Source organism: Cervus canadensis, chromosome 2, assembly GCF_019320065.1.
Source record: "Cervus canadensis isolate Bull #8, Minnesota chromosome 2, ASM1932006v1, whole genome shotgun sequence".
Classification (NCBI taxonomy): Eukaryota; Metazoa; Chordata; class Mammalia; order Artiodactyla; family Cervidae; genus Cervus; species Cervus canadensis.
Genome location: NC_057387.1, coordinates 94,442,666 through 94,458,793, shown reverse-complemented (window position 1 = coordinate 94,458,793; position 16,128 = coordinate 94,442,666). Strand labels below are relative to the sequence as shown.

General features: G+C 43.3%; 1 protein-coding gene across 4 annotated transcripts in view; it reads right to left on the bottom strand.

Moving 5' to 3' along the window:
* MKNK1 (MAPK interacting serine/threonine kinase 1) overlaps positions 1-16,128 on the bottom strand; it is a 49,344-nt gene that overhangs the window by 26,207 nt on the left and 7,009 nt on the right. The window contains exons 2-3 of one of the 4 annotated variants that reach the window (XM_043461438.1): positions 13,616-13,797; positions 1,341-1,447 (exon numbers count right to left, since the gene is read on the bottom strand). The exons of 1 other annotated variant lie outside the window; for it this stretch is intronic. In XM_043461438.1, the coding sequence (XP_043317373.1) occupies positions 1,341-1,356 (16 nt within the window). In that variant the 5' untranslated portion in view covers positions 1,357-1,447; positions 13,616-13,797. The remainder of the gene's footprint in view (positions 1-1,340; positions 1,448-13,615; positions 13,798-16,128) is intronic. 2 more of the 4 variants (XM_043461441.1, XM_043461439.1) reach the window with 2 other exon arrangements.

Genomic DNA, 16,128 nt, shown 5'->3' with positions numbered 1-16,128 from the left:
GAGGAATAATGAACCAGTGGCCAATCATAGTCCTGTTTCTAAGACACTCTAGTAAGGGCCTTCCCCTGTTAAAGATAAATTACTTATAGAACATGTCATGCCCTTGATCCAGAGTGGAGCCTTAATACTCTTTGCCTGCAGTTAAAAATAATAAGATTTCTCTGAAGTCTCTGGGTCTAAATCCCCACCAGGGTGATTAAACCTTTACATCCTTCTAAAATAGAGGCACTCGAGTGCTGATGGGGTATACAATGTGAAAGACTTTTAGACCAACCTTCAGTAAACACAGGCTTGGGTTGCTGGATTTCTTTTTTTTTCCCTGAGATTTTGAAATGGAAGCTGGCTCTTTGCCCACTGAGGGGAAAGGCCCACTCTCTTCTCAGAGGACCCCAGCTGAACATGATCAGAAAAACGGCAAGTCTGCTCAGGAAGATTGATTAGAGCCTAAGCATAGCTACTGTACACTGTTCTCAGAAGCAAGTATGCGACGGCCATTAGGAGAAAGCACACAGAACAATGGCACGTTTCAATAGCACATCCAGAAAACCCTGGTTAAGCAGCCAAGTGTCTGACAGCTCAATGGAAGCGCATTCTTCCTTCCATTTTTAGGATCTGATGACAGCAGACTTTCATTTACATTTTAGAGTACAGATAAACACGTGAAGAAAAGGAATCCACAGAGAATCTCAAACTACTACTCTAGCTGACAGCTTCAAGCACAAATGTATCTGGGGACTGCAACATGCTATGAATCCAAAGAATTGAACTTAAATATTAGCACCCCAAGGTCCACCCTCCCAAAGGGAAACTAAAAGGAAAAGAGCTACCCAACAGAGTGAAAATTCTACAGAAATAAGACACAGGGTCACTTATCTTCAGGCCCCCAGGAAGGGGGCACCGGCCAATGGGACAGCAGGCTGAGGAGGGACCACTGCCCCTCTTGCCCTGCCCTTGTGTGCAGTTAGTGGCAAGCCCCCTCCCACCCCGCCCCAATCTATTTTCTCACTAGCACTATGAGCCAAGTGCAGAGTGGACAGATCTGGGATTCACTTCTCTTTTTCCTTACCCTGTCCACACTCTGAAGGAGGGCTGAAGGACAAGCAAAACAGCCCAAAGGCAGCAATGGAGAGGCGCAGCAAGAGAGCTGGTGGTGTGATGGTTCACGGGGGATGCTCAGACATACTTATGACTCTAGCTAGAAACCCCCGTTAGCCGCGATTTATACTTGGTTTTCACCACAGCAGGGCTGAGGGAGCCTCTCGTGGAAGCAGCATACCTCTGAGCACTGCCACACATGCGATATTAGATTTTATGGCTTCGCACACAAAAAGATAGAGTACCTGGTCTATTCTGCATGGATTCCAATGGAAGAGGGTATGCCAGAAGGGACAGATGGTTAAGACTTTCCTTGGAAACAGAACTTGTTGAAGGAGAGTTGTTTTTGAAACTAGGAAGAAAAAAATGTAGGAAGGCAGTGAAGTGAAAAAACATATTTAACTTCCCTGTTTACAGTGGGGGGTGGGTGGGGCAGGAAGTGGGATGGAGATGTATCATCATCTTACCAAAGGTCTAAAAGCTCTTTACCTGGAGCCTGTCCACACACTCTCTTGGGACCTTAGTTTATTATGTGTGTAATCATTTGATAAAGGCTTCCTCAGGGTGCGAGGCTCCACAATCAAGCTGGTCCTTGGCTCACCTCCTTCCCTTGGCCTAAGAACTCCTCTCAGCCATCAAAGCCCAGTTCAAAAGTCTCCCCTCTCTTATAATAAGTTAAGGTTTTCACAAATACTTTGGAAATCTTTGCAAATAGATTGTGTTACTGTATAGAACTCAAATAGGGTCCCCCATCCACTGCTTCCAAACACCCTGCTAGCAGCTAATACTAGAGCACTGGTTCTATTTGGCCTTGAGCTCTCGCCAACATCCTAAAGGCCAGGGCTGTCTTCACCTGCTCACCCCTGTGTCTTCTAAGTAAATCATGGTGCAGTGTCAGATGTATACCTGGCATCAGAAAATGTATACTGAAATAAAAATTATATAAGAGGACACACATCCTTGGGCTTAGGTGCAGGCCTGTCACCAGGCCCTCTAAGTACCAAGTGCACACACTGAAAGAAATATAGGGACACCTTTGCCCTGCAGGCAGCACAGAGTAAGGCTTCACTCACTGAATCCCTGAAACACTCCCTCTCAATAAAGCCCCCGACTGAAAGGTCCTTAACTTTCTAGCAAGAAGCCTCGTCTCTGCTATAGGATCAGATGATGTGCCTGCTGTTTCAGAGGGAGTGAGCACTTCCTTCACGTCTGAAGACAGACCTCAGCTAGCACTTCACTGCCTCCAGCCCTTGCTTTCCTCTTGGGCAAGGCTTAGGGGTCCACTACTCGTGAATCAGTAGAGGTGGAGCTGGTGAGGATGCACACCGCTGACAGGAAAGGCGTGTGGGCTTGGTGTCGGGAGACTCAGTGATGGTTCAGTTCAGGTATTACCAGATGTAGCACCAAGACCAAGTTACTTTGCCTCTTAAAAGTATCAGTTTCCTCATCTACAGATTAGGTTTAAAAATAATACCTGCAATAATACCTGCCCTTTCCAGCAATGCTGTGAAGACCCAGTGTTTTACATAATATAGAAGTGCTTCAAAAAACATGTGTATGCTTAAGTCTGTATGCACAAACACAGAGGAGAAAGACTAAACAGAAATATATAAAAATGTAAAAAAATATATATATATATATATATATATAAATGTTAAACTATTACAATCTGAAAGAGTGTTGATTATGCACCAAGCACAGGTATTTTACAAACATTATCTCTAATTCTCACAATAATCGCCAAAGGTAAGTACTTCGCCATATTTCAAGTGAGGAAACTGAGGTTAAATTGTCAGAGGTTAAACTATCTGTGTGTGTTAGTTGCTCAGTTGTGTCTGACTCTTTGCGACTCTATAAGCCTGCCAGGGTTCTCTGTCCATGGGATTCTCCAGGCAAGAATACTGGAGTGGGTTGCCATTCCCTTCTCCAGGGGGTCTTCTCAACCCAGGGTTTGAACCCAGGTCTCCTGCATTGTGGGCAGATTCTTTACCATCTGAGCCATGAGGGAAGCTAAATTATCTACTGAATGCCAAACATCTAGTTAGTTGTTTAACTGGAATTCAAACTCAATGCTGCCCTTTCAAGTCCAGGTTATGTCTAGTCTACAGTAGTTTTCTCTGTGTGATGGGGAGGTTTTCTTCTTTATATTTTTCAGTATTCTCCAAATGGTATACAATGATGTTTACTACTTTATTTAGTGCTATTACTGTTTCAGTCAAGTTTTTATTTTTCAACAAAATATACAATAATATTTCTCTAACATACATCTGAATTTAGTCTTTACAGCTTTACAAATTATATCTAGATTTCTTTATATCAAAATTCAACATTCAGTTCAGTTCAGTTGCTCAGTCGTGTCCGACTCTTTGCGACCCCATGAATCGCAGCACACCAGGCCTCCCTGTCTATCACCAACTCCTGGAGTTTACTTAAACTCATGTCCATTAAGTCGGTGATGCCATCCAACCATCTTCTCCTCTGTTGTCCCCTTCTCCTCCTGCCCTTAATCCCTCCCAGCATCAGGGTCTTTTCTAATGAGTCAACTCTTTGCATGAGGTGGCCAAAGTATTGGAGTTTCAGCTTCAGCATCAGTCCTTCCAGTGAACACCCAGGACTGATCTCCTTTAGGATGGACTGGTTGGATCTCCTTGCAGTCCAAGGGACTCTCAAGAGTCTTCTCCAACACCACAGTTCAAAAGCATCAATTTTTCGGCCCTCAGCTTTCTTCACACTCCAACTCTCAGATCCATACATGACCACTGGAAAAACCATAGCCTTGACCAGACGAACCTTTGTTGGCAAAGTAATGTCTCTGCTTTTTAATATGCTATCTAGGTTGGTCATAACTTTCCTTCCAAGGAGTAAGCATCGTTTTTATTTCATGGCTGCAAGCACCATCTGCAGTGATTTTGGAGCCCAAAAAAATAAAGTCTGACACTGTTTCCACTGTCTCCCCATCTATTTCCCATGAGGTGATGGGACCAGATGCCATGATCTTAGTTTTCTGAATGTTAAGCTTTAAGCCAACTTTTTCACTTTCCTCTTTCACTTTCATCCAGAGGCTTTTTAGTTCCTCTTCACTCTCTGCCATAAGGGTGGTGTCGCGTGCAAATCTGAGGTTATTGATATTTCTCCCAGCAATCTTAATTCCAGCTTTGTGCTTCTTCCAGCCCAGTGTTTCTCATGATGTACTCTGCATAGAAGTTAAATAAGCAGGGTGACAATATACAGCCTTGACGTACTCCTTTTCCTATTTGGAACCAGTCTGTTGTTCCATGTTCAGTTCTAACTGTTGCTTCCTGACCTGCATACAGGTTTCTCAAGAGGCAGGTCAGGTGGTCTGGTATTCCCATCTCTTTCAGAATTTTCCAGTTTATTGTGATCCATACAGTTGAAGGCTCTGGCGTAGTCAATAAAGCAGAAATAGATGTTTTTCTGGAACTCTCTTTCTTTTTCGATGATCCAGCGGATATTGGCAATTTTGATCTCTGATTCCTCTGCCTTTTCTAAAACCAGCTTGAACATCTGGAAGTTCTTGGTTCACGTACTGCTGAAGCCTGGCTTGGAGAATTTTGAGCATTACTTTACTAGCGTGTGAGATGAGTGCAATTGTGTGGTAGTTTGAGCATTCTTTGGGATTGCCTTTCTTAGGGATTGGAATGAAAATGGACCTTTTCCAGTCCTGTGGCCACTGCTGAGTTTTCCAGATTTGCTGGCATATTGAGTGCAGCACTTTCACAGCACCATCTTTTAGGATTTGAAATAGCTCAACTGGAATTCCATCACATCCACTAGCTTTGTTCGTAGTGATGCTTTCTAAGGCCCACTTGACTTCACATTCCAGGATGTCTGGCTCTAGGTCAGTGATCACATCATTGTGATTATCTGGGTCGTGAAGACTTTTTTTGTACAGTTCTTCTGTGTATTCTTGCCACCTCTTCTAAATATCTTCTGCTTCTGTTAGGTCCATACCATTTCTGTCCTTTATTGAGCCCATCTTTGCATGAAATGTTCCCTTGGTATCTCTAATTTTCTTGAAGAGATCTCGTCTTTCCCATTCTGTTGTTTCCCTCTATTTCTTTGCATTGATCGCTGAGGAAGGCTTTCTTATCTCTCCTGGCTATTCTTTGGAACTCTGCATTTAAATGGATATCTCTTTCCTTTTCTCCTTTGCTTTTTGCTTCTCTTCTTTTCACAGCTATTTGTAAGGCCTCCTCAGACAACCATTTTGCCTTTTTGCATTTCTTTTCGGTGGAGAAAAAAACATTTCAGGAATTCTGGTGCCTTGAATATATCATTTTTATAATTATGAAAAACAACAAATACCATTTTAATTTTTATCTTTATAAATACTATTTTTTAAAAGGAAACACTTTGTGAAACAAAGCTCCAAAATAATGCACTGAACAACTTGTGTCTGAGATACATCCTTTTAAGTCCTGGCTCTTCACACTGTGAGAGCTTTAGTAAATTGCGTAGCTTCTCTGAAGATCAGTTTCTTCATATACAAAACAAGGTCAGAGTAAGGCCCCCAGCTCCCTACATCAACAAGGCTTTTGTGAGGATCAAATGAAAAACGAGAAGTGAAAGCACTGCTGACTTATTCATTCAACAAATACTATATTTATTGGGCACCTACTCGCTGTCCAGTGCTAGACAGCGAGAACACAAGAGAAGACAGTCTCTACCCTGATGGAACTGAAATCCACTGGAATTTAAAACCATTTCAATTCAGTGAGATAAGTACTATGACAGGGGAGTACCAGGTGCTGTGGAGCAAAAGACAGGCATTTAACTCAGTTTGGTCACTAGAGGAAGGGACAGCTAAGCTGACACCTGAAGGATGAACAGGAACCAGCCAGGTGGGGGCTGGGGAGAGAGACAGAGGAGGCGCATGTGCTAAGGCCTGCAGAAGAGTGGAGTGGCCGGCTAGTGCCACTGCAAGTTGTTCAGGCTGGATGGAGTGTAGAGGACGTGGGGAAGTGGTGATAAGTTAGTTGAAGGGGTGAGCAGATGCAGATCATATGCAGTCTCACCATCATAGTATCATCACCATCACCAGTTTATGTGTTTCTATTCCTTGGCATAACCTTATCTTGCTTTCTCCATTAAAGTAAGAGGAGGGATGCATAGTCTCCTTTCTTTGTAAAACACATTATCAAGTGAAAGTGTAGTAGGTGTTGAAGATAGGATCCAACCACTAACCTGGTTCCTGCATCTGGAGAGGGCCCATAGAACTCACCGAGCACAAATGGGTTGAGGGGTCTTACCTCGTTGGATTACAAGAGCTACAGATATTCCTGACATGCAAGTACCCATCCACTGTTCAGCCCACAAACTGACCTCAAGGCCCAGCTTCTGAAAGAACTGTGTCATTTCTCCACAAAGTCTTAGGAGCCACACTACCCCCAAAGGCACCAGATCTGTTCTCCACCTTTTAGTAGAGCTTAGAGAGAACTAACCAGCACAAACATCTGGTACGTCACACCAAAGATGATCATTCTTCCGGCTAAGTCGTCTTGGCAAACAGATCATGCTCCTCTCCCAGCTACCCTAGAATTCTTGTTAAGGTCTATAATTCACTTTCCAACCTGTGAGAGTTGCTCCCTTAGTCACTGGAGCTTTCTAGAGAACGAATAGTGGTGACAGGAAGCTGCTGAGGATAATTATCAATTCAACTGTCTTCTCAGTCATCAGCTGGCTAAGGGACCCTAAACAAATGGAGAACTAAGAAAATGAAAGGAAACTGAGGAAATGAAAGGAAGGGTGATGGACACTCCTAAGGAAGAGGCTGAGACTAAGGAATCTGGGCAGAGGATGAGGCAGGGAGGAGGAGCTGGGGGAGACTGGCCTGGAACATTTACTTCTCTGAAGTAGTAGAAATAGTAGCAGTAGTAGTACACATACCACACTGACTTGATGCTTACCACACTCCAGGCAAAGTTCTAAGCATTTTACAAAAACCACAGTTTACATAAACTGACTTACTCAGGCGTTAGAACTCTATAAGGTTAGTATAATTATTATACACATTTTATTAGATGAAGAAACTGGGTACAAACAGATTAAGTAATCTGCCACAATCATACTGCTAGTAAGTGGCAGAGCTGGGATTTAAATCTAGAGAGTCTGGCTCAGAATTCAAGCTTTTAACTTCCACAGTATATTTAAACATGAATGCTGAATGGCAGAAGGGGACAGGCAGCCAGAGTTAGCCAGGTACCAGACAAGAACGTTTTATCTAGAAATCTTAGCATGGAGCCTCCCCTCCGACGTGCTGTGAGCTACTGATCCTCTCACCAGCTGAACAACATCACTTTCTCTGTGTACTATGATGTCAAAAATATTGGGCGGCTCTAGCTTACATAAACAGAGAAGGCAATGGCACCCCACTCCATGGGGTTACTAAGAGTCGGACATGACTAAGCAACTTTACTTTCACTTTTCACTTTCATGCATTGGAGAAGGAAATGGCAATCCACTCCAGTGTTCTTGCCTGGAGAATCCCAGGGACAGGGGAGCCTGGTTGGCTGATGTCTATGGGGTCATACAGAGTCGGACATGACTGAAGTGACTTAGCAGCAGCAGCTTACATAAAACAAGGTCATGACTTACCACATTTTCACTATTAATCTAAAATCTAATTATGCAGAAATTTCCTCTCCCTTGCTCTGAGGCAGTTTTGTATTTTGTGTTTTGGCCTGTTACCAGACGAGTTACCAGCCAGCCCAACTACATTATTCCATGGCAGTTCTGGTATCAGGACAAGGCTACTGTATTCTTCTGTCTGACTGATTAGTTGGTTGATTTGGTTTCTGGTGGTATTATTACTATGGAGGGGACAAGATCAAGGAAAGGGCACACTCAAATGGAAGCTAGTCAAATTTAACACACACCTTGCGAAATCAGTTTGTCCTGATTAAAGGACGGCCTGTGAGTGTGATTCCAAGGGTCTACAGTATTTCACAGGTTTGCCCCAGAGTCCAGGGTGCAGCAAGGCTGGGTAGCATTATGCAGACTGCAGCCTACCACTCAACTACAATGAGGACCACTAAGCTGCCAGTGGGGTGATGATTCACAACAGGCCTCAAACAGGGTGGGGATGGTAAGATTCCCAGGGGCAAAAGGTCTAGTTTCAGGACCATCTTCTTCCTCTGTTCTGATTCTGGGCTCATGTGTAGCCTTCAGAGCTGTCACTGCATCACCTGGTAAAAGGAATGAGAAGAGGAAAGGTGCAGGGGACAAAGGGAATGTGTACTTAAGAAATGGTAAACAGGAAAACAAAACTACCATATGACCATACCTGGGTATTTTTCTGAAGAAAATGAAAACAATAACCTGAAAAGATACCTGCTCCCTCATGCCCACAGCAGCATTATTTACAATAGCCAAGATATGGAAACAATCTAAGTATCCACTGATGGATAGGTAGATAAAAGAGCATGAGATACACACACACACATACATATATACATACAATGGAATAGTATTCAGCCATAAAAAAGAATGACATCTTGCAATCTGCAATGATACGGATGGTCCTTGAGGGTATTAGGCTAAGTGAAATAAGTCAGACAGAGAAAGACAAATACTATATGATCAGTGAATGTAACTTATATGTGAAATCTTAAAAAAGAGAACAGACTGGTCATTGCTGGAGGTGGCAAGTAAAGGGTGGGTGAAATTGGGGGTAAAAGGAATCAAAAGGTACAAAATTCTAGTTATAAAACAATTAAGTCATGGGATAGAATGTACAGCATGGCAATTATAAGGGCTTCCCTGGTGGCTCAGTCGGTAAACAGTCTGCCTGCAATGCTGAAGAGCTGAGTTCTATCCCTGGGTTGGGAAGATCCCCTGGAGAAGGAAATGGCAGCCCATTCCAGTAGTCTTGCCTGGAGAATTCTATGGACAGAGGAGCCTGGTAGGCTACGGTACATGGGGTCACAAAGAGTCGGATACAACTGAGTGACTAACAGTCAACACAGGACAACTATACTTAATAATACTGTATGGTATATTTGAAAGTTGCTAAGAGTAGACCTTTAAAATTCTCATCACACACAAAAACTCTGTAACTGTGTACAGTGATAGATGTTAATGAGACTTACTGTGGTGATCATTTCATAAATATCAAATCATTATGTTGTACACCTGAAACTAATAAAATGTTGTATGTTGATTATGCCTCAATTAAAAAAAAAAAAAGAAATAGCAAGCAGGAGTAAAGGACTGGATTTGTGTGAGCAGGACAGTATAAAAAGCCGAAGTCAGCTCACCCAAGCTTACTAATACAGCCCACAAGGCTCTTCAACATCTGATGCCCATCTACTTTCCAGCCTCACCAACCTTTAGTCATTTATTCTTTCAAGAAAAAAATGAAAAGAGTGGCTAGTTCAGCTTGCAATTCACAAACAATCTCACAAGCGCTTTTCCTCAATACAAGTGCTGTGCTTTGATATACACCAGGAGTGCTTTGAACATTTTCACTGTGTCATATGGAATATTAAAAAGTTGTGTACTCAAGGAAATTCAGTAAAATTAATGATTTCTACTGTTTCATCAAGGACAGATTTAAGTGAAAACAGCATTTAAAAAAAAGCTCTAAGTGTGTAGTGGTAAAGAAAACAATGGGTCCTTGGCTAAGAGGAGACTCTGCCTTGGGCCCGCCGGTGTAATAAACTGCACTCCACTATCTGCATTGTCCTTCTGAGTGAGTTTGTTTCCAGGAAAGCATGGCTATAACATTTGGTGCATTGGCCGGGAAACTCCTCACTTTGAGGAGACAGGTCTCATCTGAGGCCACCCCGAGGCTTTGTAGCTTGAATCTCCTAGAGGGGGGAAGGCGCCTCGCCCCTCTGGAAGGATTCTGCTTCTCAACGCCCGGACCTTTCATGTCAGCAGGTAGTGGATGGCAGCAGGGGAACTGAGCGCTCAGTTAAAGTTGCAGGTATTGTCCCTTGATCCATCACACCAGAGCAAAGAAGGCATACCACGCTGACCCGGAGGACGCCGAGTGGACCACCCAGAAGGACCCCACCAACCCACGGGAAACCAAGATCATTCTGAGGAGGAAGAAGAAAACTAGGTCCCAGACGAGCCCTCTACAGGATGGAGCTGGGTAAACGACTCCTGCTGCTCGGCCTCACCAATGCAATTCTGAACTTGGGTATGTGGGGCTATGCCCCTGTCAGTAATAGACAGACTCCCCTGGTGGGTATCATCACTCCGTTATGGGGACTTTAACAACAGAAAGGAACTTTCCTGTCTCTCACCAACCATAACCTTTCTTTGCCCTCTGGTGTTAGAAGAAGCCATCAATGGGCCAGGGACATAGGGTTACATTTAACATGAACACCAGCCTTATGGAGATAACAAAGGCTTATACCTCATATATGAGAATTAAGGAGGAAAAGGGCTCCCTTACAAAAGGGGGACAGGCCTCCCGGTGCCTTGAGCAATACTACCAGGTCTGGGATGAATATTTCTGGATGACTCCTGAGAAAGGATAGTTGATTGCCCCTGCTACTATTTGCTGGGAACAAAAAGAACAGAAAGTTGGATTTGGAGACCATCCCCTAGACCCAAAAGAATTGTTATTTGTGCCCTGAACAAAGTAAACAAATCTTGGAAGTTACCTATCACCCCAATCAGTCTGCTCAGTGGCTCGGTTCCGACTGGAAATATAATCCTGGAATCCGCTGGGTAGCCCCCAATGGGACCCAGTGGCTCTGTGGGCTTAACTTATGGCCATGGTTCCCAGTTGGCTGGGTGCGGCGTTGCACATTAGGATTTGCTTTCGCCCATGGCAGAATTAAGCCTAGCCTATACCAGCCTCCAGTAAACCTGCCTTATCTGCATGCAAGATGGACACGATCTGTGTTCCAATGGTATGACTATGTTGCTGCCTTGTTTATCATACTGCTTTGTGGGCCCTGCTTCCTACAATGCCTCGTGAATTTTGTAACCCAGAGGTTGATAGCATTCTCTCATGTGGGTGGCAGGAGGGCTAAGGTACAATATATCTCAATAAATGATGCTCGTTATGGAAACTAAGAGCATCAAGAGTGGGGAATGAAGAAGGAATTCATAGGGCCTGGACTCCATCTCAGGCCTGTCTGTGCTGATCGTGCACGGCCACCTCTCCAGTGGACTCTGAACTCTCTGCTTAGTGCCTGTGGGAATGACAATGGAAGGATAAGACCCCCCTCTGGGCAGGGGAATGTTGAAGAAGAGAAAACAGACACTAATCACCCCTGCCTCCGGACACTATCTATCAGAATGTAAGCACAGGCTTATCGGTTATTAACTATTTGGAATGTAACTGCGGGCTTATTGATTATTGTCTGTTTGAACACATAACACGTGAATGATGGGGTTATTGTAGTTGTATTTACCCTTCCTTTGTTTATGTAAGTCTCAAGGTAGTGGGTTTGGACGTACACATGGGGTATAAAAGATTTTCACAAATGCTGGTCGGGGTCCTTGGCTAAGAGGAGACTCTGCCTTGGGCCCGCCGGTGTAATAAACTGCACTCCGCTAAAAAAAAAAAAAGAAAAAAGAAAACAATGACTGTGAGTACAGTTCAGTGCCACTGCCAGGATTTGGGCTAAGGCACCAGTAGTTTGCCTGTTGTTGCTCTGCAACAACAAACAGCATCTTGGCACTATTATTATGAAAACAGCTTTGACCTTGTAGATACCCTGAAAGGTTTTCAAGGCTCCCCAGGGTCTGCAGAGCACATCTGTGAACCACTGTTCTAGGCAATGGGGAGGGATTGGCCACCCCTGGAGCTGTGCTGTAGGGCAGGGGTCCCCAACCTCCAGGCCTTCTGTTAGATAAGTGGCAGCATTGGATTAGAAATAAAGTGCACAACAGATGTGCAATGCACCTGAATCATCGCTAAACCACCCCCCAACCCCCAGTCCACAAAAAAATTGTCTTCTGAGAAATCAGTCCCTGGTGCCAAAAAGGCTGGGGACTGCTGCTTTAGGGCCATCAAACTGGCTGTGACAGCAGAACAAACTGTAGGCTGGAGAGGGGACTGGAGGGCAGAGTGAGGCTGTGGCAACCTGGAGGAAAACAGGGAAGGTGTGTGGGGACAGAAAGGAAGAAAAAGAGATGAGGGGTGTTATGGGGAGAGGGAATGAAGCCACAGAGGCAAAGCTGATCCTGATTCTGCCCAGTGACTGGAGATGGAGGTGGAGTCAAAGACCACTACCGTCCTTGAAGGAAGGCATGGGGCCTAATTTCTCTCCATCCCCACTGCCTTGTATGGAACTAGGCACAGAGGGTTACCTCAATATATGTTACCTAATGAAAGTCAGGTAACGTAGGAACAGCAGTACCATCAAAGAAGGGGGGAATCCACCAAGGGCAGCTCGTTGGGGATGGAAAGCAAGGGAAGTCTGTGTCCCTGGCAAGCTTCAGCCAAAGGAGGGTGACATAGCAGCAAAGGAGGAAAACTCACAAATCAGGCTAAAGCCATTCTCACCTAGCTCACAGCTAAACCAATCAGCAAATGAGGCACTGTTATAAGTGTGAGGCATGATGAGACCTCAGGTCAGCATGTGATACAGAACCCTTCAAAAAGTCCTCAGATATGTTACATTTATTTTAAAAACCTGAAAAGATACATTTCAAAACATTATTAACAGCAGTTACTTGGGAAGAATGAAATTAAGTGGGTTCAGAATTTTATTTTTTATAGTTCTGTCGTATTTGATTTCATTTTGTTATGATACAGTTGTTTTACCTTTAGGGAATAAATGTTTTATTTACTGCATGGTTTTCCTTATGACCCTCTCTGCCATTTTCTTCTTGTGCTTCTCCCTGCTTAGTAACTGTCTTAAGTGTGCCAAGGAGCCCAGCTGATCCCAGTTGCCCAATTGAACACTGAAGTTTCTCTGCTTACTCCTTCCTCTGGCAATATCAGATACAGGTCTACACCACTTATGGAAAGTTTGCTTTATGCCACTTTGCTTTTATGAAAGACCTTTGTTAGTATGTACCCATTTTCAAGAAATACTAAGAGGGTTTTCCTTTTTATGAGAAAGGATGAAAAGTGAAAATGTAGTTCAGCACATCCTAAATGTTATAGTGGCAGCATGCACCGTGAGCAGTGAGAGTGGTACCACTGAACTCCTTCCTTAGGCACTACACTCAGCATCTAGCTGATGGAGCTTGGAACTCCATCTGTGAGCATCTGTGCTTGATCTCCATTTATTTTGTGCATCCATTAGCAAGATGTGTCCTAAGATAATTGCTTTACACCATTATGGCTTAAGGAAGGTTTCACCAGAAGGTTCTACTTTCAGATAGCGGGGAAATCTGTCATTTCAACCTGATGCAAGTGTTAAGTAAGGGACTTCCCTGGAGGCCCGGTGGTTAAGATTGAGTTTCCAATGCAGGGGACACAGGTTCGATCACTGGTTGGGGAACTAGGATCCTAAGAACCATCTGGTGTGGCCAAAAGGTAACAAATTTTTTTCTAAAGTTAAGTAAAATGGGCATCCAATCTTACCTATAGGTCTGCCCAACTCTGTGAAGAGAATCCTCTGTAAACTTGAAACTTCAAACACAGTAATGCTTCTGTCAGGGGGCTGCTGTTTTCCAGCTACAGGAAAGGTTTCAATGGCCTCTGTGCACAACAGATATTATTCAGTTCTCCATCAGCCTCTGCTTCATCATATCTGGCATGAAAATCTTCAGAAAGCAGAAATGGACAGGATGTAAAAATACTGACTTAATGTTCAGAGAAGATAAAGATCAACCTGTATTCCCTAAATCTATGTGTTATACCAGTAAGTAGGTAATCACAAGGCAATCATAGATTTCCCCAGTCTTTAAAATCAGGCATTGGAGCGTTTAAAATGTTGACACAAAGCTTTGACTTAACAAGTGTCTGGGTTAAAGTTTTCAAATTATGCTTCCACTGCGGCATTCCAGACCCCAAAAGAAGTAACTGGACCCGGATAACAGATATGGACACCTTTGTTCTCTGAAGAACCTCACGCAGAAGGTAAAGGCTGCCACTGCTCTGTTGTCCACTTATTTAGAGATGAATGAATTCTGGGTCCATCTCCCAGTGGTCAGGTCTAAGACTCACAGTGGGGAGGCAAGAGTCAGAAAGGAAAAGTAGATGCTGAGAACAGCAGGTGGCCTGAACAGGAACAAGGTTTTCTGCCAATTGCCTAACTATTGCTGGTTTTCCATCTGATGACTTCATTTTCCAAACGTCCACTGCTATTTTTAATCTCATGGCTCCACTTATCAGCTGCCAATGTTGATTTGTCAATTTCTCTATGCAGTGAGTATGTACTTCCCCTTTTCCCAACAGAAAAGCTCTGAAAATGTAGTTTAAATCCGAATTCTAGGCCCTCATGCTAACATTTCTAAAGTGTTTCCTAACTGGAAGCCGGATGTGTTTCATCATTACCTCAAATCACATGTCCCAAACTGGACTTGTCCCCAACCCCCAGCTACCACCTCCTTCCTCCTTTCTCTTTTTCTCTATCACATTATCACCCTGCCAGTCACTCAGCCACAGAGCCTTTAAATCATTTCTAATGTTGCTTTCTCTTCCAACCTCATAAGCTCCAACTATTACTACAGTCAGGCTCTCCTTCAGCCTGGTATGTAGTTCCTTGAAAAATAACACCCATTCATCCTTCCAGGCCCATTATAAATTACTGAGAGCAGTCCCACAAATTACAGGAATAGTCCCTGACTTTTTTTCTACTTCATCCAACATTGAATTGAAAGCACATCTACTATTGTAATACTTAGAGTCGGCTCCCTTCATGCACACGTGGCTCTCCCATGAGGCCTTAAGCTCCTCAAAGGCAAGGACGTATCTTTTTCATCTTTGTATTTTCAGCATCTAATGTAGTATCTGGCACAAAAAAAGGGCTCCAGTTAATATCTGAATGAATTATTTCATCCATAAAATATTTCTTTATTGTTCAGAAGAGAACATTAACACATAGAATAATCCTTCCTATTGTGCATTTTATTCCCAAACAAATCTCTGTGGCCCACTATTTCCAAGGTCTACGAAAGCTCAGGTTATGTTCCCTCTCCCTGTGGCCACAATGCTTCCAGGGATAACCTTGAACACTCTTGACTTTTAACTCTTTGCTTTCAGTCTTGCCATAGGTTTGAATATCTTGGTCCCTTCTTGTTGCCTATAGCAGGGGTTGGCAATTTTTCTCTGTAAAGGGCCAGAGTCAATATTTTATACTCAGTGTGTCACATGGCCTCGTCACAAAAACTACTCAATTTTGCCTTTGCAGAGCAAAAGCAGCCAGAGATGATATGAAAATGAATGAGTGTGGCTATATTTCAGTTTATTTATAGATGCTGAAGTTTTAATTTTGTATGATTTTTTGTGTCACAAAATATTAATTTTCTCTTGAACTTTTTTCTAGCCATTTAAAAATGTAAATGGCTTGCAGTCTAGACAAAAACAAGTGGTGAACCAGATAAGGACTGTAGGCCATAGTTTGCCAATCCAGCTTTCCTTTCCTCACCAACTCCATCTTTCTACACACAAACACACACACACATTTCTGTTCATTTCTACCTCTAGTAGACCTACAGTAAAAACAGTCTTCACAATTTCTTTATGGACTTTTATTTTATTCTGTTTGGAGCCACTCCAGGGCTGGGGGGAGAGAAAGTGAGTGGGCTTTTGAGTCATTAGGGCCTAGATTCAGAATCTAGCCTTATCGTGTAATAATGAGGTAACCCTGGACATAATATTTAACTTCTCTGTGTTTCACTGTCATCATCTATCAAAAGGGAGCAATAACATCTACGTGACAGGGATTTTGTGAGAATGAGCTAATCTGAATCAAGTTCATGGCACAATGCCTGGTTTATATTATGCCCTCAATAAATCATAATTATTACTCTAGCTTGGGATACGGCTTCCTCAGATCAGCTGTGACTATGGAAAGCAACCCAGCCACTCTGTAAACCACAACTGGGCAGCAGAAGAGAACAAATGGAGAGAAGAGTAGAAAGGCAGAGACA